At 42.8% G+C, this 23426-nt stretch overlaps 1 protein-coding gene across 5 annotated transcripts in view; it reads left to right on the top strand.

The window, feature by feature from the left end:
* Pdcd6ip (programmed cell death 6 interacting protein) overlaps positions 1-23426 on the top strand; it is a 56536-nt gene that overhangs the window by 21472 nt on the left and 11638 nt on the right. For 3 of the 5 annotated variants that reach the window (NM_011052.2, NM_001164678.1, XM_030244125.1), the window contains 6 exons: positions 1385-1501; positions 6633-6855; positions 8379-8502; positions 12306-12483; positions 13994-14105; positions 14882-15051. In NM_011052.2, coding sequence (NP_035182.2) covers positions 1385-1501; positions 6633-6855; positions 8379-8502; positions 12306-12483; positions 13994-14105; positions 14882-15051 — 924 coding nt within the window. Of the gene's footprint in view, positions 1-1369; positions 1502-6632; positions 6856-8378; positions 8503-12305; positions 12484-13993; positions 14106-14881; positions 15052-23426 lie in introns of all 5 variants that reach the window. The other 2 variants (XM_011242941.3, NM_001164677.1) reach the window with 1 other exon arrangement.

Raw genomic sequence — 23426 nt, 5'->3', positions numbered from 1 at the left:
CCAGGCTCGAGATGGTTGCTAGGCACTTCCTAGCACCTAAGATACATGGGGACCCACCCACACCACTGCCTCCATGCCCCAAGTTTAGACGTCTGCTCAGGATCCTAGTGTGTTAGTGCTCAGGATCCTAGTGTGTTAGTGCTCAGGATCCTAGTGTGTTAGTGCCATTACTTAGATCTTCTCTCCATGGATAGCTGCACAGTGCACTGTCACATCCTGTCACATCAATAACTCAGTCCTGTTCCAGTCTGACCACAGTCCTGTCATCTCAAAGACTTGGACACCACTCTGCTGCATGCCTGCGTTTCCTGAAACATCTTTACAGAGATGCTCCGGCCTTTTTGGAGTGCCAGCAGTTTTAGACTGTGATGTCTTTGAATTTCTCCTTTCACTGAGTGTCCTGAAATATTTTCATATCCAATTCTAACTGGATGTTTGCAAACAGCAAGTCAGTTCTGATTCTAGCTAGATGTCTGGAAGCATTGGCTTAGAGTGCTGGGGTTTTTCTTTTAGCAGACAGAAAACACTCATGACAGTATTTGGTTCTTAATAGAGCACTTACCTAGTGTATTCATTGGTTTTAAAAAATACCATGTACTTATAAAAACAGTGAAATTGTAGGATAGGACTCGACATTTTGGAAGAGCCCCTAGCAATATCATGGCTTTTGTGATTTAAGTTTGGATTTAAGTATATTAGACTATAGGAATTTCAGAAATAAATTAGGGCCAAGTTACACTATATTGTCACAGTAATTAATGCATTTGTATGTCTGGGATGTATTTTTGAGTATATAATACTGAAATGTTAATAATTATATGATACTAAATCATTTTTTATTGGCTTCCATAATCTTTATTACAGTCTCTTAGTGTATGAGTTTAAGTGAGAACTTAACTTACTGTCTTTTGTCTTTTAAACATGATGAAACAGTCAGCTCTAGAGCAGTTTCATTAGTGTATGTGAGTAACGGTGGTGTAGGGACCTGAAGGCTGGGTAAGGGGCTAAGAAAGCATCTAAAGCCGGGCTTGGTGTTCACCCCCCATGAACTTCCCAACTCTTTCTAATGCATGCCTTTCTTCCTGTAAACAAAATGCTGATTTTCTGACTCCATAGAATGAGCTTTAAAAAACCTGAATTGGCTTCATTTAACAGTTTAAAACAAAGACAAACCCTAATTTTAACTGATAGAAAATTGAATTCACAGATGGCAATTCCTGCAAAACCAGGAGGTCTTCTCTGCTCACACCTAATGACTAACCTATCTAAACCATTACTGGGTGATTGTAATTTCTGTCTCCTTCTCCTTTCTCTTCCTGCATCCTTGTTGTCTGTGATGGTTTGTGTGGTTGGACTTTCCCCTGGTCAGTATTTTTATTTCCAGGAGGTATTCCCCACCCTGGCTGCAAAGCAGTGCATCATGCAGGCCAATGCTGAGTACCACCAGTCCATCCTGGCCAAGCAGCAGAAGAAGTTTGGGGAAGAGATCGCAAGGTTGCAGGTGAGTCTTTTGGTGATAAATGTTTAGGTGACATCCTTCTCCACATGCAGGTTTGCCCATAAGCACGTTTCCCATTTATTGTCTTTATCAGCAGAGGCAAGTGATGGTTTTTATCTTTATATTTTACCCAGAAACATGATTTGTAAAATCTTACACGTGTTATTGTTATCTAAAAATTGCATTTAAATTTTTATTCTGTTCTCTTAATTTGTCCATGCCTATTTTAATAAAAAAGTGTGCTACATTAATTATATGCTTAGCTTATGTCGTAGGCTGGTAAACTGGTGATTATAACCCCACAGTTTTAGAGGGATGTGGGGCTATGCCCTCTGGTCTTTTCACTGTGTGTTCTTTTCCTTCTACATTGTGTGTATGGGGCAGGCGCTCTTGCCCTTGTCCTTGCTGTGTTTGTGTGTGTGTGTGTGTGTCTTTGTGTACATGCCTAGAAGCCAGAAGTCCATGTCAGGTGTCTTCTTCATCTAAATATTACCAAAAGATGAAAAGGGAAGCATACAGCAAAGCCCCAAATAGGGAACGTGCAGGACTGATGTCTTTCTGTGTCCTTTGCAGGGTAGCTGCTCGTAGGGACATTAGCTGACTGTGTGGTTGCACTGAGTTTGGATAGGCCAAGTGTCAGCTTGTGCCACAGGTGCCTTCACCCAAGTCACTCTCATCCTTTCCTACGAGGGCTTCTGCCAAGCTCCTCGAGCCCTGTAGCTGTGTACTGGGCAGGTTCTACCTGCCATCCTGAGATTACCTAGTTCCCCAGCCCTGTGGTGCCTGATTGTCCAGCTGTGAAGTGCCCCCTCAAGTATGTCGATAATGTGGCACGTGAGCACAGCTGAGCTCTGTACCGGTGAATCTGTCATCACGTTAAAAACCCTTAGAGATATGTGGCCATGGATGGCCTGCTGGAGCATCAGAGTTCTGCTGCTAGGTCAGTGCCCTTGTGGGCAAGTACATGGCTCCAGAGATTGATCCACACACTGCATCAGACCCCAGGGCCATTCTCAGATTCGGAGTCAGCATCTACCTCCCAGTACACTTCTGCCTGCAAGGTTTGACATGTTAGACATAGATAGCCTAGTGGTCTGTTTCTTCGGGACTGCTTCTGAGGGTTGTGTCTCGCCCTGTGGTAGCTTGACTTTAGGCTCTGACTATTGCTCCTTGTTCTCAGGCTCCTAGGGTAGCTCAACTCTATAGTAGATTTCTACTCAAGGTGGCCACCAGCCGTCATGAGTGTTGTCAAGTGAAAAACTGGAGCTCCTCCCTCTACTACTGAGCTGTTCTGCTTGGAAGATCCACTTTCTCACCAAATGCTGCGTCTGGATTTGAGCATCTAATAAGTGTGGGCTCCTGAGGCAGGATTGGCAGTCTCTTTCACCAGGGTCCAGGCTCTCCCTGAGCCCCCAGGACAGGGCTGGCATACTGTCTGACCATCCTTGCTGTCCTTGAGTCCATTGGTCAGTTTCTGATATGTTTCCTCTTCTTCTCTTTGGAAGAGTGTTTGTTTTTGAATCTGTAACACACAGAGCGACTTTCTAACTGCCTCACCCAGAAGCTTTGTGTGTGTATTTTATTACTATGGTTGCAGGCTTAAACTTTTAGCCCCTCCCTTCCTCCTTCCCTTCATCCCTCCCTTCCTCCCTTCCCCCTTTCTTCTCTCACTCCTTCTCTCCCCACACCCTCTCCTTTTTTGAGGCAGTTTTTCTCTGTGTAGCCTTGGCTGTCCTGGAAAACTCTTTTTAGATCAGGCTGGTCTTAAACTCAGAGAGAGATCTGCCTGTTTCTGCCTCCTGAGTATTGGGATTAAAGGCATACACCACCACTGCCTGGCCTAATATAGTTTCTTTAGCATGGAATTTTCATTATTTTTGGGCAGTACTTCCTTAGTAAATTTGGGAAGTTATAATACTCATTTGTTTGTATTTATTTTGAGACATAGTCCTTTTTTTGTTTGTTTTTTAAAGGTTTATTTATATATAAGTACACTGTTGCTCTCTTCAGACCTACCAGAAGAGGGCATTGGACCCCATTGCAGATGGTTGTGAGCCACCATGTGGTTGCTGGGAATTGAACTCAGGACCTCTGAAAGAGCAGTCAGTGCTCTGACCTGCTGAGCCGTCTCTCCAGCCCGAGACATAGTCTTGTCTAACCCAGGTTGACTTCAAACTCTCCATGTAGTTGAGGATGACTGTGAACTCCTGATCTGCCACTTTCCATCTCCTAAGTGCTAGGATTAAAGGTATTTCTCCTCTTCCCCTCCTGATAAACACTACTTGACTCATGTTTTCTTACAAATGGATGGTTCAGAGTTGTGTCTATGAGACAGATGCCTTTTTATTTACATGTGTTTGAACATGGCTGACTTTCCTGGATGGCCTTGGGCTTCCTACTACGGCTGTGCATGGGCTTCTCTGCTCTTTAGAACCTTGATGGGGTTGGAGGGAATTGTCCTCTATACCTGTGCTTCCCATTTGAGCTTGTGCCATGGTCTCTGGTGTGTGCTCATCTGCTTTCCCATGCTTTAATCCTCTTCATCTCTAGCATCTGGTAACTCTACCCTTAGGACTGGGTAACCTGACTCTTGCTCGGTGCATGAGGCCCCTCAGTATGCCATCTTTTTCTTATGGTTTCCTGTTAAGTTAATCAGTTGATGTTGGTTTTGTCTTGGTTTTGTATCTGTTTTACAGTGCTGTCTATCCATTGTTGCTGATTTGATCTAAGCCGTTCCCACTAAGGATGGTGCTCTGTATGTTCCTCTTCTCCATGTTTCCAGGATCCCTCAAATTAAGGTTCTCTTTGAGGAAGTGTTCAGTGAATTTACAAATCAAATTTGATTTGCATGTAGTTAAGCTTGTATTTTTCCTAGACTATAATGAAGATACGTGTATGTCAATCTTTCTTTCTCTATAGTTTCATATTGATCTTAGATGTTTTAAAGTGTAGCATATATTTTGTATGTTGTTATTAAGAGTAGATCTATTTCCTCTGTTACTTCTTCACATTAGGGGTTATGTGTTTATATTTGGTGTATGTATTTGTCTCAGGTACTACTTATGAGATATACAGTTTAGCAACTCTCAGTGTATCACCTGTAACTAAGTTCTTTTTTATATCTGTGATTACCTGCTTGTCCAGTTGCTTGCTGTGTCTGTGATCATGATGACCGGTGGCTTCTACTTTCTGCTTTTAGGAATAGTACCTGTTTATATTAAGCATAGTGAAGATTTTTATTATGTTTGAAGAACTGTGTATCTGTTTCTGTTCTCTTAAGATAACAAAAAGAAAAGGAACACTGAGCCAGGGTGACAGCTCAGTGGATAGAGGCACTTGCTGCTGAGCCTAATGACCTGGATTTAAGTCCCAGAGTTCATGTGGTGGAGGGAAAGAACTGACTCCGGAAAGTTGTCCTTTGACCTCCAGGTGCACCTGTATGCATACACACACAAAAATAAATAAAAAGTGAAAAAGCCACCAGGTGGTGGTGGTGGCTCATACCTTTAATCCTAACTCTCAGGAGGCAGAGGCAGGCAGATTCCTGAGTTTGAGGCCAGCCTGGTCTACAGAGTGAGTTTTAGGACAGCCAGGGCTATACAGAGGAACCCTGTTGTCTTAGTTGGGGTTTTACTTCTGCGAACAGACACCATGACCAAGGCAACTCTTGTAAGGATAACATTTAATTGGGGCTGGCTTACAGGTTCAGAGGTTCAGACCTTTGCCATCAAGGTGGGAATGTGGCAGTGTCCAGGGAGGCATGGGGCTGGAGGAGCTAAGAATTCTACATCTTTATCCAAAGGCAGACAGGAGAAGACTGGCTTCCAGGAAGTGAGGAGGAAGGTCTCGAAGCCCACCTCCACAGTGATACACCTACCCAACAAGGCCACACCTACTCCAGGGCTACACCCCCTAATAGTGCCACTCTCTGGGTCACCACTACACTGTCATGAAAAACTGGAGAAAAGAAAAGTAAAAGAAAAAGAGTAAAAAACCAAACCATCACGCCAGTCAGTTTTCTTACCTCCAGTTTTGGAGGCTTCATCCTCAATGAGTTACTTGTGTTGCCTTTGGTCCTGCAATGAGTCAGTGTGCATTTCACCTTATGGCCAAGATGCAAGAGAGGGCGAGTAAGAAGCCGATTCTCTCCATCCCATCATGGAGTACCTACCTCCAGTGTCTGGATACCTTCTATGAAGCTGCACTTCTTAAAGGCTACATTAGCCTCTCATAAACCAAGCCTTTGACCTGTGGGCTCGTGAGATGCTTGTCCCAGTGATGAACATGTGGTACTTTATCAAAAGCTTTGACATTCTTACATTTAAATTTGAATATTTCAGAGAATTGTGTAAGCAGATAGTCTAGTATTAAACCATTTTATGTAGTGTGGTTTTGGTGTTTTAGGCTTGCTCTGTCATCATGTGTCAGAGTTATACAGTTCTGTATAAACCCAAAGATCTGGTAAATTACACTGACTGTGCTGTTCAAGTCTTTTTATCTTTTTATTTTATTTTATTTTTTTAACGTTGTCCCTGTATGGAACTCAACATTCAGCCAGGAATGTTAAAAATCTTTGATATGGATTGAGATATCAGCACCTTATAATCGCTTACATGGCTAGTATCATACATGCAGAATTAAGTTTTGTAGCTTATAATGGTAGATGTTAAAACAAGTACTTGTTTCATTCCTGAGAGTTATTTTATGAGAATTGTTGGTGTGGAGTGGGTATATCTCTGATTGCTGACTTCTGCCCATGTTAAATGGTGTGGAGGGGCTGCATCTCTGGTTGCTTACTCCTGTTGTTTCAAGACCTTTGTCTTGGGGCCCCTTAAAGGTGTCAGTATTTCTAATTACTGCTATAGTTGTATAGCTTGTGGAAGTTATTTAACATTCAACCTTCATTAGTGTCAGGTTATGTTAATTGGCTCAGTGTTATTTTACTAGTTCTTGGCTGCTCATTTGTGTATTTTTAGGGACATTTGCTGTCCCCCTTGTAGCCTTGGGTGCTTTGTCATGGAATTTCCAGGTTGTCCTGCCAGGCATAGCACTGGGAATCCTGAGAGCTTAACAAAAGCTTGGTAGAGAAAGCTTTCACTTATAAACAAACTCTCTCTGTAATGTTTACTTTCAGCACGCAGCAGAACTGATCAAGAATGTGGCCTCTCGCTATGATGAGTATGTCAATGTGAAGGATTTTTCTGACAAAATCAACCGTGCCCTTACTGCAGCAAAGAAGGATAATGATTTTATTTATCATGACCGTGTTCCGGACCTTAAGGATCTGGATCCTATCGGCAAAGCCACACTTGTGAAGCCCACCCCAGTCAATGTACCTGTCAGCCAGAAGTTCACGGGTACGCTGTGTTCTACATACACTTTAGTGATGTTTTCTCTAGGTCCTCTGTCCCTCTATCTTCCTTCCTTCCTTCCTTCCTTCCTTCCTTCTTTCTTTGTATTTTGCCCTTATAGACCCTAAAAATTACTTTTTTTTTTTTTTTTTTTTTTGAGACAGGCTTTCTCTGTAGCCCTGGCTGTCCTGACTCACTCTTGTAGACCAGCCTGGTCTCAAATTCTGCCTGCCCTGCTTCCCAAGTGCTGAGATTAAAGGTGTGCACCACCACCGCTTGGCTTTTGTTTTCCATTTTCCATGAAGAAAGTGATGCTTTGGTGTAGCCTTCTCTTTTGTCTAGGCTGAGCTGTGTGATTCATGTAAGATCTCACATTCTTTTTTCTAATCCTTAGATTATAACATTCATTTATGTTGTTTAAAAGAAATGTGGGCATAGACATGGTGGTGCATACCTGAAATCTCAGCACCTGTGAGGCTGAGGCAGGGATCTGAGGTTGAGGCCAGCCTGTTCCACAGAGTGAGTTTGAGGTCTAGCTTGGCTATAGGATGAGTAAGACAAGCAAACAGACTGCCAGCTAACTGGACAAGAAAGGGTGGGAAAGTTAAGCGTGGTGTCTTCTGTGAGGTTTTCAAGGGGAAAGCAAGCAGTCACATAAACCAGATGGGGTGTCTGGGACAGGGTTTTGATAAGATTCGGGCTGGAGACAAGCCATACCATTTTGTTAATGGAACATTTGCTATATTTAAGATACCATTACTGAAAATAACTATGTGGTTATTTATTTACTTATTCATTTGAGATAGAGGTTTCATGTAGCCTAGCCTTCAGCTCACTGTGTTACCTAGGTTGGCTTTGAACTCCCAGTTCTCCTGCTTTAGCCTCCTAAAGGTTGAGATTACAGGCATGAGACCCATACTTGGATCAATAATTTTAAACCATTATCTTTCTAGGATAGTATTTGCAATAGATCAATGAATGTTCTTATAGCCTTCTTTTGATAGTGTGAATATATGTAGTATATGCAGTGTTTTATAGCTTCTAGCAGATCTCCTGGATAATATTTAAGTTCCTGGGAAAGAGTGATTATTGAACTTATTTTTATTTAATAAACAGAAAGTGTTTACCATGTGCCAGTGATTGTTAAGCACAAAAGATGAGTATTTGTCTCTCACAGCAGCCATGTGACTCAGGAACTACTGTTGATGTCTGTGCCCCTGATGAGGGCGCTGAGGTCCAGGCGGGCTTTCCCCAGGGTAGACAGCTAGGAGATGGTGAACGGTGACCACATGGTCTGTCTGTGTAATTGGCAAGTGAGCAGTGCCACCAAGACCCTCACTTGATGACATACAATCTTAAGGGAAACAAAGGTTCAAAGGGAAGCGGTTACTGCTCCTGCCCATCAGCGTGGCGGACTAGAATTCTCTTCACTGCTGCCGTTCAGTGTGATCTTGTGATCTTATGAGTGGAGTCATGTAGTAGCGTGAGTTGGTTCCATATATTTACTTGGATCTTCTCCTGTGGTTTAGATTTGTTTGAGAAGATGGTCCCTGTGTCTGTGCAGCAGTCCCTGGCTGTGTTTAGTCAGAGGAAAGCTGACTTGGTCAACAGATCAATCGCTCAGATGAGAGAAGCTACGACTTTGGCAAATGGGTAGGTGGAGCCTGGCTTTCTGAACTGACTTAGAGGTTCTCCAGTTTGTGTTTTGAATAATTTATGAACATTTTTTAGTTATTAGGTTTTCTTTTTCTTTTTTCTCTTTTTAGTTTTATGAGTTTGGAAATGTATACCAGGCAGACGTAGACACAAACACACACACACACACACACACACACACAAACACACACCTTCTTGTCATTTTATTAAAAAGCCTTAGGTAAACTAGAGTTGGAAGGGATGGAATTACAGAAAAAAAGTAAGAATATTTGACTCCTATTTTGTATTTTGATATTGTTTGAGGCAAAATGGGTAGGAATGAGTCCTTGAAGATGCACAGTCCAGGCTGATAAGATGGCTCAGCGGGTAAGTACTTGCTGCCAAGCCTTCTGATCATGTTCTGTTCCTGGGACTCTCACTGTGGTGACTCCTACAAGTTGTCTCTGACACATGTATATTATGGGAGGTGAGTGTCCACATGCATACTCAACAAAAATAAATACATGTAGTAAGAAGACCCGTGGAACTGTACTGTAAACCAATTTTTATATTAGATTAAGAAAATATTCTGTGGGTTAAAAAATTAGGTATAATTTACACATAATAATATACCCATTTAAATGTAGTTTATTCAGTCTGCTGAGTGCAGCTATCCATGTAATGACTACAAAGAGAACATAACCTAAATCAGTCCTCGCACCTTTCCTTCAGTCCCTCTGTCCTTGGTTCCTGCCTACTCTCACGTGTCTGTGTGCTTTGCAGTTTGCCATCAATGTAACACTAGCGTGTGTTTTGTGCCGGTGTGTTTTGTGCCCATCCTCGTTTGCCACATTATGCACTGTATATGACGTGCCACTAGCAGTGCATGCTGCACTCGCTGTGTACGGTGGCCATTCTGCCCATCGGTGTCACATAGTGACTACAAGGTGCATCCTGGGGAGGAAGTCTTTGCTTTGGAGCATGCTGTGGTGGGGAAGGCTTGAGGGTGGGAGCAGCTGGCCATGGTAGCAGGGATATGAGGTTATGTTGCATGGTCAGGAAGTAGAACTGAGCTATGACTTCTATAGCTTGTCCTCCATTAGTCCACGTCCTTCACATGGGCCTCACCTGTAAGGTTCCACATCTCCAAAACCATCTCCAGCTGGGACCAAGTGTTGAGGCTAGGAACCCAGGGAGGACTCAGCCCAGTCAGCCCATAATACTCACTATTTTATCATGTGACAGAAGACTGTGGAAATTACTTGAGATGCTTTAGTTTCTTTCCTGTTGTTATGATAAGGTACCTTGACAACAAAAAGAAGGTAAAGGGTTTATTTTGCTTTAGCATTCCAGAGAACAAGGGTGGGTAAGGGTGTGGAGGGTTCCTGGGATTAATCCCAGCTTTTGTGTGTTAGGTGCATTTCTACCACCATGTTTTTTCCTACCACTCTCAGTCATTTATTGCCTTTCCAAAACTTAGGTTTTCCTGAGATGAGTGAGATAGTTGAGTGGGCACAGGCATCTGCCTTCAAGCCTGATCACTTGAGTTTGATCCCTGCATGGGGAAGGCAAGAACTGACTCCTGTAAGGGCGCCATGTGCGTCTCTCCTTCGTAAATAAATTTTTTCTTTTTAATCATCTTGAAAAAGATCTATTTAAAGTCTTCTGTTATGTTTGTTATAAGTATATTTTAAATTACTGTAGTATTTTGCTTGCATGTATGTACGTATGTGTACCATGCTTGTGCAGTGCCAGTGGAAGACAGAGAGGGCATCAGATCCCCTGGAGCTACCTTTATGGATAATTGTGAGCTGCCATGTGAATGTTGGCAACTGAGCCCCACTGGGTCCTCTACAAGTGCAATAAGCTGCATCATCTCTCCTAATCAGCATTGTCTTTAAAGGATTCTTCGTGTGTTTTTGGATGCAAATCCTTTGTTAGATATGCGTGATTGCATTTTTTCCCCAATTTTGACTTCTAATGTTTTCAGTTAAAGATTATATGAATTTTGCCTCTTTTTTTAATGAAACATTTGAATTAGGTCTTCCCTCCTTCCTTCCTTCCCTCCCTCCATTTCAATACAGAGCCTCATGTATCCCAGTCTGGCATCAAACTTCATATGTAGCTGAGGATAATCTTGAATTCTGATCCTCTTGTTGTGTTTGTGGAAGGCTGGGATGACAGGTGTGGTTTATGCTGTCTTGGGATCCAACCCCAGGTTTGTGACTAGGCAAGCACTGAGCACACACCGAGCTCCATCTCTAGCCCCTTGCTACTTGTCTTGTGCTTATCACAGAAGATTTATGACGGCTCCTGGTTTTAGGAGCTATCAGGGCAGTGTGGCAGGCGTGGATCCATCCATGGAACAGTGGCTAGTGGCATCATTTGTTCGTATCTTTGCAGAAGTAGAACTGGGCTCTTAATTCTTCCAAACTTGCCATCCCTGACCTATCTGTTGGCCATGGTTACTGCCTAAGGATTTCACAACCTCTCCAAACAGTGCTACTCCCTAAGAGCCAAGTGTTATTAAAACATGTACCTGTGGGGGGATTTTACATTCAAGCCGTGACACAGGATTTCACTCTGTCGCTGAGTATGTGCCACTATGTCCAGCATAACAAAATGCATTGACTTCTATATGGTTAAATGCAATCTGAGTTTAGACAAAACCATGTTCTAAGCAGTCCATCTTATTATAGCCTTTTACTTGCTTTTTTGGCATTGTGAATGGTAAATAGGGGTATATTCCTCTGCCTCTTCATGTCAATGAAAAGTAACTGAAGAATTTTATGACATTATTGTACCAGAACATGAGAGAGTCTGCAATTGATACTTTGATCTCCTGTGTTCTTTGATTTTTGTTAGATATAAAATTATAGCAGTTGTACATTACTGCTGATTTATTTGTGACAGCATAAAAGACAAATATAAAAGATCACATCTTAATAGATGTAATTTCTGGTGGTAGGGTATTGGTCAGTGGTAGAGTGTTTGTCTCACATGCTTAAGGCCCTGGATTCAAACTCTAGCAAAACAGAACAAAGAGTTTCTGATTTTAGAGATAATTTAAGTTTCACCTGTAATCCAAGACTATGGTAGAGTATTTTACCGGCCATATTTCCCCTTTCCCTCAATTTTGTTTTAAATATTGAGACAGTTTCTCTGTGTAGCCCTGGCTTTCCTGGAACTCCCTGTGTAGACTATACTGGCTTGGGACTCACAGAGGTCCTCCTGCTTCTCTCTCCTCAGCCCTGGGATGCTCATGGCATGTACCACTACGCCTACCATTTTTTCATTTTTCTTGCTTTTTGTCTTTAATTCTGAACTCTGAAGTTAAATGTCTCAGTTTGTAAATTTTTTAAATACTTTTTTCAAAATTTATATATGCGTATAATGAATCTTGTCATTATCTGTCCTCTGCTCTCTTTCTCCAGCTCCGACACCCAGCCAGCACATCTCCTCTCTCCCCCCCAATTCATTATTTTGTTTTAATTGTATTAATTCATTGATCTCTCCCACTTATTTTTAATAGAAGTCATTGATAACTCCATTGTTGATTTGGGTGGATATAAGTGACTGCCATTTATTATTATTATTACTATTATTATTATTTTGGTTTTTTGAAACAGGATTTCTTTGTTTTAGCTCTGGCTGTCTTGGATCTTACTTTGTAGACCAGGTTGGCCTTGAATTCAGAGATCCACCTGCCTCCCAAGTGCTGGGATTAAAGGTGTGTGCCGCCACCACCACCCGGCTAAGTGACTGCTATTTTAAAGACAATGTAGACTTGCACATGACACAACTTTTTTCCTATTTTGCAGAGTATTGGCTTCCCTTAACCTTCCAGCAGCAATTGAAGATGTGTCTGGAGACACTGTACCTCAGTCTATACTTACCAAGTCTACATCTGTAGTTGAACAGGGAGGCATCCAGACTGTCGACCAGCTGATAAAAGAGCTACCTGAGCTGCTGCAAAGAAATAGAGAAATATTAGAGGAGGTATGCTTGAAAAGAGTGCTCTCGTGGTGTCAGTGGGATTAGGACTCGAGGTTCCCGGGGGGCGGGGTGGGGGGGCGGTGCTCAGTGCCTGCTTGAGACTCCTGTGCCTGACTTGACTTTTAGCTTCAGGAAGAATTTCCCTGAGTGACAGTGGGCCATTCTTAGGGGAAAATAAATGCATATTAGCTAAATGAGTCATCTGACTGTGGCATAGCTAGTAAACCGTGGAGATCAAACAAACTGTTCAGATATAACACTTTGTAGTTAGTCATTTCTTTTGTGTATAAACATTAGGATCTGTATTAGATATCAGAGTTTTGATTCTGGTATCCAAGCTGGCCTGTAACCAAGGATGACTTTGAACTTTGGGTCCTGCTTGTACCTCCTGAGTAGTGTGATTCCACGCGCACACCCTCACAATGCTTGGGGACTGCACACAGGGCTTTGTGCACGCTAGGCAGGCTCTTTACCAACTGTGCTGCAGCTCCAGACCTGGACTTCAGGTTTCTCAGTAAACACGGAATCACACTTCTCCTGAGTTAAGATCTTAGGGGCCGTGATACATTTCTTAAACTAAGAAGTTTGTTGGTTTTGTGACTTTTTCTTTTTCTTTTCTTTTCTTTTTTTTTTTTTTTTTTTTTTTTGAGACAGGGTTTCTCTGTGTAGCCCTGGCTGTCCTGGAACTCACTCTGTAGACCAGGCTGGCCTTGAACTCAGGGATCTACCTGTTTCTGACTCCCAAGTGCTGGGATTAAGGCGTGCACCACCACCACCATGCTCACTGTACCTGTTTTTTATGTGGTGCTAGAGACTGAAGCCATGATGGTGTGCATGCTAACCAAACACTGAACCCATTGAGCACTGTGTTTTGTTTTGTTTTGTTTTTTAACTGAGAAAGATAATAGCTACCTTAACTCTGACTATGTCACACACATGCACACATGTGCATGCAGTAGAATCCAGTACCTTGCACCTGTTAGGCAAGCTCTCCACTATTACTGAGCTACTTCCCCAGAGCAAGTTTCTGTCATGTTGTAACTCAGATTTCTGCAACAAGAATGTATCACTTTTTGTACTAAGCTGATGTGGTGGCTTACAACTATAATGTCAGTTCTTAGAAGGCAGGAAGATCACAAATATGAGGCCAGTATGGGTTATATATTGAGACCATTTCCAACAAAACAAAATCTACATAGCAGCCAACTAGTGGTATTGAAAAATTTCCACCTCATTAGTTATTTTCTTTATTTGGTATGATCATTAAGACAATAACAGGCCTGATAGCTTATACCTATTATTCCAACACTGAGGGAAATGGAGGCAGAAGGACTGGTTTGAGGCCAGCCTGCTCTACATAGCAAGTTCTGGGCTAGGCAGGTCTATGTAGCAAGACATTCATAAAACCAAACCATATGAACAACCCCCTCAGACCTCATAAACAACAATAAAAATGTTTGAGGTTTCTTTTTTTAATGCTAACAATGCTGTCTCAATGATTTTGCTTTCTTAGTCGCTAAGATTGTTGGATGAAGAAGAAGCAACTGACAATGATTTAAGAGCAAAATTCAAGGACCGCTGGCAAAGGACTCCATCCAATGACCTGTACAAGCCTTTACGAGCAGGTAACCATGGCACGAGTGACCTGCATGCAAGGGAGTTCCCATTTAATCACATAGTTTTAAACTTAGACTCAGTTGTAAACTCATTTCTTACTTAGCTGTGTATGAATAGTGAACACCCAGGCATTTCTCCTTAACAAAGATAAATGGTAGTGAAGCTCGTCCAAGGTCTCTGTGACGGGTGGAGTAAGCTGATCCTGTAAGTCTGGAGCTTTCCCAAGCCCTGTGTGTACTGAGTGATATGTATGATCTGGTAATTCCCTTTTGACTTAGTAGTGAATCCTAGGTGATTAAAAAAATGAACCTTAACAACTACTTTGAAATATATTATGCTTTTTAAGAATTTGACTATTAAGATTTGTGCTTACAATAAATAATATCTTCATTTTAGCTAGAGATTTTATTGCTATTAATTATATCTGAAAATGGTTCTATTTTTCTTTGAAATGAGAGCATCCCTTGAGAGAGGAGAACTATTTCAGTGAGTTGTACCCTATTTTGGCATGAATGATGTCTTTCTGTATTTATGAGTTCTAGAAAGAAACTAGACAAATGTCAGTTTTCTTTCACTGGGCAGATGTTAACTAAGTGACTACAAATTACTGTACCCTAACTTCATAAGTAATTTTGTTTTTTTCCTAAATTACAACTGCACAGATGGATAGAAGTTGAGGTTTATTGTCTAGTGAATTAGGGTCTAAGAAGGGGAAGGAAGATCAAGCTGAGGACCAGAGCTTTAAAAATCTAGTCTGCTGAGTTCTGGAAACTCTTTTCCCCAGAGGGAGCCAAATTCAGAGCCGTTTTAGATAAAGCTGTGCAAGCGGATGGACAGGTGAAGGAGCGCTACCAGTCCCATCGAGACACCATCGCACTTCTGTGTAAGCCGGAGCCAGAGCTGAATGCTGCCATCCCCTCTGCTAACCCAGCAAAGACCATGCAGGGCAGCGAGGTGAGAAGGGAGAACGTGACATGGGGAGTCCTGTGTTCATGGGACTCTGTTCAAGTTGCTACGTAGAGACTGCCAGAGTCTTACTGCCAACTCAGCCGAAGGGGCTTGGGGTGCAGCTTCATGGAAGGCCACTTGTTTAGCTTGCACCAGGCTTGGGGTTTGAGTCCAAGTACCACACATTCTTGTATGCTCACAGACAGACACATAAACACATACAGAAGTAAATCGGGGTTGTTATATCAAAACTAGCATTCTATACATTGAGTGATAGTGGAGTTATTGATTAATGTCCTGTTGGAATTTTCATTTGTTGAGTTACTTTTGTGAGCTGGTACTTCATATGCTAACAGTGTTTAACTCAGATGTTGTAAAAGGGAAGCTTAGAAAGGACAGAAACTTCCCTTGGGGTGAAGAAGATGGGAGCCTTCCAACTTTAGTTTCTTTGTTCTTCATGATTTTCTTTGTATTCCACATGGTTTGAAGGGAAGATTGGCAAGGTGTGCATGTTAGTAAATGGACAGCATCAGGATGATATTTCTAATGATGGCAGGAGAGCGAACCCACAGAGCCTCTCATTAGGGAAGTCTTAGAGAGGAGAGAAAATGCAGGCAGAATGTGGTGGTGGCTGCTGTAAGGTCAGTTGTATTACATTAGAGGCTCCCTGCTGCCTAGGAAGTAAGTCCAGGCAAGTAAGAAACAGTGTATTGAAAAGGTACATTTCCAGGCACAATAGATTTCTAAAGTTGTTAATACTCTTCTTTATTTCTCTTTGTATAGAATAATTATATATATTCTAGCAAGACTTACTTCGTGAGTACTTACTGTGTTAAGTACTTTGTAAAATTAGCAAATGAATATAACCTTTCTTTATCTCAGCTTGTTGTCCAGTGTGGAACCTTTGTCATGTACAAAGATGACAATGATTGGTTACAAGTTTATAAACTCAGCAGGAAAAGCATCGGGGTTGCTGTTCGGATTTAGACAGTAGTGTGGGGCACCACTTTGGGAGTCTTCTTGGGAAACTGGTATACTGTGAGAACAGAGGGAGAATACATGAGCACAGCTGAGGTTCCTCATGGCCTCAGCTGTGTTCATGTATTGAGTGCACTGGTAGAGGGTGTGGAGGGCAGAGCAGGTCCCGGGCAGCACTCAACAGCAGGAGAGCTGCAGAGCAGTGTGTCTAAGGGATCCAGGGCTACAGGATGGGTGGACCAGGAATGCCAGCTACATGCCTGGATCTGGTCAGAACACGAGGATGTGAAGAGCAAGGAATCTAAACACGAGAATAGCCCCAGGGAACAGCAACAGGATCCCTAACCCCTGCCCTGCAGGGCTGAGGATTAAACCAGGGCCTGGTGCATATTATATGGGCATTCTACCACTGAGCTGTGTCCCCAGCTTACTCCCAACCCCCCTTTTCAGAGACAAAGCCTTTCTACATGCCCAAGCAAGCCTTTAACCTGAAACATTCCTATGTCTGTCCTGGCAGAGCAGGGGATTGAATAGCTGGGTAAGCATGCTATTACAGAGCTGCATCTCCAGCCCTTGGCACGTTTCTTTTTTGTTTTTTGTTTTTTTAATTTTAGAGAAAGATAGCTGTGGGACACATCTTTCTTATTCTTTTTGGTCTCTTCTATTTTCTTTCCCCGCTGGGGATTGAAACCAAAGGTTTGTTAGGTTCTACAGTCCCAGACCATTGGTGTCTTATTGATAAATTTATATGGATTGATTTCTCTTTCATGGAAAAGCAAAAATCATTTATGCTAAGCAAAATCAGAACTAGTAAGCCATTATTTTTTTGTAAATTTATTAATTTAAATTAACAGAGGCTTTTTGATAATCTGTAATGCCATTGCACACAGAGGTAAAGTCTTTTTTTGGGGTGGGGGTGTGTTTCAAGACAGGGTTTCTCTGTGTAGCCCTGGGTGCCCTGGAACTCACTCTGTAAACCAGGCTGGCCTCGAACTCAGAAATCCTCCTGCCTCTGCCTCCCGAGTGCTGGGATTAAAGGCGTGCGCCACCACGCCCGGCACTAGAGGTAAAATCTTTTATAATCAACACTAAGTTATTGTATTGAAGCTGGATTTCCTGACAGGTACAAAGAAAATGTTCAGCACGCTGTGCTTATGTATCATGAGCCTCTGTTAATTTAGAAGACATCATATGTTATCAAAGCTGATTCAAACTTTTACCGTAAACTTTGATGATCGTTTTCCCAGAGTGTTCATGGTAAAACATTGCTGTCTGACAGCCAGGCATGGTGTGCATGACTGGGTAGAGACTTGTGAGATCTCTGAGTTCGAGGTTAACCGGGTCTGCATAGTGAGATCCAGGTTAGCCAGGCTGCATGATGAGACTCTGTCTTAAATATATGTGTTTCTTGTTCTTTTTCTTTGGCTCGCTTTTCTTTTGTTTGTTTATTTTGACTTATTCCAGTTTGTTTTTGTTTTATTTTATTACTTTTCATTAGATGCCTGTGCTTCTAAGGAGAGATAGGAAGGGCATGGATCTGGGTGGATAGGGAGATGGAGAGAAATCAGGAGGAGTTGGGGGAAGGGAAACGGTTATCAGAATATATTGTATGAAAAAAAAATCAGTTTTATTTTAAATCTTAGAAATATTTATTGCCTATTTTTCCTTTTTTGGTCTTGAGAGTTTCATAGATGAGTACAATGCGTTTTGATCCTATCCACAGCTCTGCCTACACTCTCAAATTCATGTTGTCTTAAGTTACTATCACAAAATACATGCATACATGTATATGTGAAATTAATGTTTCTAATTAATAGTACATGTAAGACTGAAAATGTGGGACAGATACACTATAGAATTCTTTTCCTTTTTTCTTCTACTAAACATATTTTTTCTCAGAATCTATCCTGATTACAGTTTTCCTTCCCTCTATTCCTCCCAGTTCCTTGCCACCGCTCCCTCCCCTCCTTTCTCCCTCAGTAGAAAAGAACAGTGTAGTTGTAAGCCACCCACGGCCTACATGAACCGGGTACTCCTGAAAGGCAGGCTGGGGCTGAAAGAGAGACTAGACGGTGAGAAAAGAATGAAGCCAAGACAAATTTTCTCTGATCAAGGCCTGTGAGTTTACAAAGAGACTGTGCTTATAAAGGGGGAAGGACCTCCCCGCGCCCCCCCAGTCCATCCTTGGTGCCCAGAGCCAAGCCAGCTCGAAGAGACTCCGAGCAACAAGCAGGCAGCAGGATCTTGGAGAAGAGCAGGGCAGTTGACACAACAAAAGATGCCAGCCAAGTCGGAAAGCTCCACAGCAGATGGCACCACCTCAGGCCCCGCTTCAGGCTGGGGGAGGCTACAGAACAAACAGGCTTTAAAGAGATCATAACCAAACACGACAAAATAAAGTACAATAAATTCAGGCAAAAACTTTTCTCTTGAAGTTGGACATGGCAACATATCAGGAGGAAAAGAGTCCCAAGAGCAGGCACAGGAGTCACAGGTCTATACTTGGTGTTCTCACAGTCAGGCGTCCCATAAAGCACTACGCTGATAGCTATGACACATGCAGAAGACCTGTGCAGACCCTGTAGTCCCTGCGCTTGCTGCTTCCGTCTCCCTGAGCTCATGTGCACCTAGCCCAGTTGACTCAGAGGGTCTTTCCTCCTGGTGTCCTCCATCCCCTCTGGCTCTTAGCAGTCTTTGCACCTCCTCTTCTAAGGGAAGGGATTTGATGGCTCTCTCCACATAATAGTGTCTGGCTGTGAATCTCTCTGGCTGTTCTTATCTGCTGTCAGAGGGAGCCTCTCTGTTGATGACTGGATAAGGTACTGATCTATAAGAATAGTATGATATATATCATTAGGAATCATTTTAAAAATCTATTTCGTGTTTTAAAAACTATTGATTATTGATCAATGTGAGTTTCACATGTTGCACCCCAGACCCACACATCTCTCTGTCCTCTCGTATCTGCCCTTTGCCCTTGCAACTTCCCCCATAAAGTAAACACACACACACACACACACACACACACACACACAATATATAAAGCATAGAAAGTATCTTTGTAACGGTAATCTTAATATAAATGTATGCAGTAAATATCACAACTGTTTTTTTTTTTTTATCCCAGCTGATTCCCCAGTAATGACACATGGAGACAAAGATTTATTTAGTCAAGCTTTACCTGGGCAGTCAGTCATTGATCTCTCTCTTAATCCTCTAAACTAATCTGGTTAACTCCCAGCCAAAATCCCGAGATACTTGCATTTCAGTATTGGCCTGGCCCTCTGGGCTTGAGTTACGTTCTGCCTTGATGTTTGTCTGGACACCTTCCTCATGTCTGAGTCAGCCTTACTCTTCTCACCTTTCCTCTCCTGGCTGGTGGAAAGAACTTCTACCCTATCGTCCCTTCTGCCCAGCCATGGCCTGATCAACTTTTATTGACAAGGCAGAGAATAAATGATAATCATTGTGTATAGAAACGTGAGACAGGAGATTCATGAAATAAACATTATGGGATTGAAGTAAGATATGAGGGCAGAGAAATCAACATTTGATAACACAAAGATAATTTTTACACAGTGTGAAAAACATGCCTGCAGATCTTATCGTGGAAGCTATAGTATATAACAGTGTGTCCCACACTATATCTCTGTCTACACATCCTCACTTGGAAATGTTCACTGCAGTGAGTCATTGATCTGGCTTGAGATCTCTGGCTTCTGTGGCACCATCAATATTGGATCCTAACAGGTGTCTTCCCAGTTTTCCTGTGTTGCCCTGTGTCATGGAGATCTGCAGCTTTGGATCAGCAGGACTGGCCCTTTCAAGCCTTTCAGCTGTTTGCAGATGGAATAGATTTTGGACTGGCCACTCAGAACAGGCTCCTCCTCTCCAGTCTTGTGTCTCCACTTCCATCTCCATAATGATCAAGTGTGGGCTGTGCCTGCCTCTCTCCCCTGGCTCCCCTGGATGCCAGAGTGCCATTATCATGTTGCTCAGGGAAGGCAAAACACAAGCCAAGATTGGGGGGTGGTCCCGGCCCGTGTTTTCCCCGGGTGTGAAACAGCAGGGGTTGGGTTCTCAATTCCCTGTGTACCCAGATATCACCGGGGATTCGGAGGAGTTGAGAACAGTGGTTCCCAGCCTCCTGTGTACTCGGGTGCTGCTGGGGACCATGAGGAGTTGGGAACGAGGGTCCACAGGCCCCCACTTTCTCTACGCATCAGGCAGGAAGGGGATGGCTGAGCCCAGGATGGGGCAAATTCTAGTCTGTTCAAGTGAATGCTGAAAGTACAGAGGGGCTGGAAGAGAGGCCTTTTCCGGGAGATTTAGGCTCAGCTCTTTATGTCCAAGCCCTGCCCCCTTCCCTGCAGTGATCATTGGTGGAGGACCGTGCTTGTCCAGAATTTTTATTGTTATGGAGGATGTGAATGCATGCTTACTCAGGGTGAAAAGAGATTAAATACCTTTTGCAGAAAGGGATGCCTAGGAAGGGAAGCTTATTGGATAAACACTCCGGGCCTACTTAGATACTACTCCATTAGCAGGGAGAGCTCTAGGTTTTAATGCTATGTGACAGGTTACCATGGTCCTGTCAATGGGGTGTCATGGTTATGTGTTCCAGGATAGGTAGACGTGGCCGGGAGCTGGCTCTAATACCTGCCATCCTCAATTATAAAAATCGCTGGGGTTTTTAAACCTGCTTCAACCTTACCAGGCCTTCTGCCTGGTGCCATGGTCTCCTTGCCCCACACTCAAGCTGCTCCACTTCTCTTTCTCTTCCACTGTCCACCACATACTTTCACATTGTGGTAGCTCCCTCTGCAGGCTGGCGACGTGGCTGGTGGGCCTCTAAGTGACATCTTCTGTCCTTGCTGTGTGGTGTGGCAGCAAGCAGGTATCTATAGCTCACCTGTGCAGTGCTCTGGAGGGCACGTCTGTCTTTCTCCTGTGCTGTGTTGTCCGGATTTAATTGATTTTTATGAGTCCTATGCATAGAAAAGCTTTGGCTACCAGGCCAGGCATCAGGCTAACATAAACAAAGGACTCTGCCCCTGACTGATAGAAAAGCACTGCCAAGGTGTCTCTTGACTCATTGTTAGGGATGTTAAATCTATTTTCATAAAAGAGAAAAACAAAACCAAAACACCAAAAACCAAGCACATAGCCATTTGCAACATTATTGAATTGATAAAGTTTTGTGACATACACTTTTTCCAGAAGCCAAAGTTTCTTGGTTCTGTGCTGTGGCAAGATCTTCCTTCCCTGATCTGTTAACTCCATCCTACCCAAGGAAGTTTTTACATTTGTATTTTCTTTAAAGACTTTCCACTCTACCATAACTTTTCCTTGTCTCAGACCCAGCCATTCCTCCATTCTTGCCATATCAGTCTGTTGTCTTCTTGTCAAGTGAAGGAGTCACACAGGAGCGGTAATTAACAGAAGTAACACAACCACTCTGAAAGCTGCCCCACATTTGATGGAGTAGTAACTGCTGGCCGCTTAATTTAATAAAATAATTCTGGTAGTTGCATTTAAAAGCTAATTATAAGTAGATGTATTAGTAATGACAAAGTTACACCTATGATACCAGCATTCAGAGGTTTAGCTGGAGGGTAGAGTTTAAGGCCATCCTAGTCTACATAATGAGGCCCTGTTAAGAGAAGGTAATATAATGGAGCTGCTTAGAAGAGAGAAAGAAGTATGTAAGGCCTGTGTATGTTGATATGATAATGAATGTGCAAGCCTCAAGTTTGAGTTTACAAGATTATTTAGACAGTGAGTTTGTTGTTGTTGTTATACTGGCCATTCATCTGTGCAAGCAGTTTAGTCCATTTTTCTCATTATCCATTTTCTTAAAATTAGGGCAGTATCACGCAGTCTAAACTATAGTTAAGCTAGTGTAGGTGCCCATTAATTATCAGGGTAGAGTAGAGGCCCCTGTGACACAAAGGAGCTGTTTGTGGTATTCACACAATCATAAATCAGCTGTTTAACATGATATATTTTTCAGAGACTTAGAACCATGACATTTTGAAACTACACAAGACTTGTTAAGTGTAAGAACTTAGTCATTATTTCCTTGGTTAAAAAGTGATGCACATGAAAATTAGGAAGTAAGCAGGCTTTAGCTGTAAGTAGAGCTGACTTTACTCTTTCTTGGAAACCGTGGGGCGCTTCCTACATTTCCCACTGCTTGTGTGCAGATCCTCCCTGGGAGGAACCAGTGTCCACGTGTGGCCCTTCTGTCTGCTCTTGCTGCAGCTCACTAGTGGGTGGTTCTCACCATCATTTAGGCCTGTTATTTGGTGAGAGGCTCTAAGTTTAAGTTTCTATGCTGTGTCTGAGGCACACAGTTTGTTTTCAGACAGTGGTGCTCTAGCTGTGGGTCCTAACTTGTTTGCCCTAATGCAAATTTCCCTTTTTTCTACACGTGCTTTCATTTTTGGCTGATGAGATGTGAGAACTGGGATCAGGAGAGAGTGAGAGAGGCAGAATCATGGACCCTGGGGAAGCAGGTTCCAGAGACCATCATCGAGGTGCAGGTCTACTGTACTGTGCAGCAGCAGGCATTTTATACAGCCTTTGGACCAGTAGGGAATCTACACAAGCCCTGGAGTAGCCAGCCATCCCAGTGGCACTATGGGGAGGTGGCGGGCTGTCAGCACCTGAGAGGACTTCTGTAAAGACGGGAAGCAGCCATTGCCCTGTTCTGGGCCCATTCTGAGGCTCCACTAGTTTGCTAGGATCCTCTATTTTGTGTGCACAGTGTGCCAGTGGACATGGGCAGTTATGCTGTTGGAGTGGTGGGGAGGCCTCCCTCATCCGCAGTGAGACCTGAGGATGGAGCCACTTCTCCTTTCCTCCATCTTTCATTCTGAATTGTTTGTTAGCCATACAGTTTGTACAGAGATTTAAAATAAACTTAGTCCTTTATCAACTTAAATGTGCTAATAGAATTTTTTTTTTTTTTTTTTTTTTTGTGGTTCATGCATGCAAGCACATGCTCACATATGTTGAGCAAACCCTTGAGGTCAGAGATTGCCACTGAACGTCTTCCTCTGTCATTTCTTCTCACTTTTGGAAACAGGATCTTCCAGTAGTCTGGAGCTTGATGTTGTTCAGCTTGACTGTCGGGCCCATAAGTCCCTGTGCTCCTCTTCCCGTTCCTCTTCACTTCCTCTACCGCTGGGGTCAGGTGAGGGTGGAGAGTGGTCACAGGCTGTGCTACTGCTTCTAGCCTTTTTTTTTTTAAACAAAACAAAACTGGGGATTCAAGTTCAGGCCCTAGTGTTTACCCACTGAGCCATCTCCCTAGCCTCCCACCGGATAGGTTGTCTAACATTTTAAACTTATAAATCCTACTTCACCTTGCTGAATAAAATTATGGCACATACTTAAAG

Source organism: Mus musculus, chromosome 9 (genome assembly GCF_000001635.26).
Source record: "Mus musculus strain C57BL/6J chromosome 9, GRCm38.p6 C57BL/6J".
Taxonomy (NCBI): Eukaryota; Metazoa; Chordata; class Mammalia; order Rodentia; family Muridae; genus Mus; species Mus musculus.
This window is presented reverse-complemented; position numbering and strand designations above follow the sequence as displayed.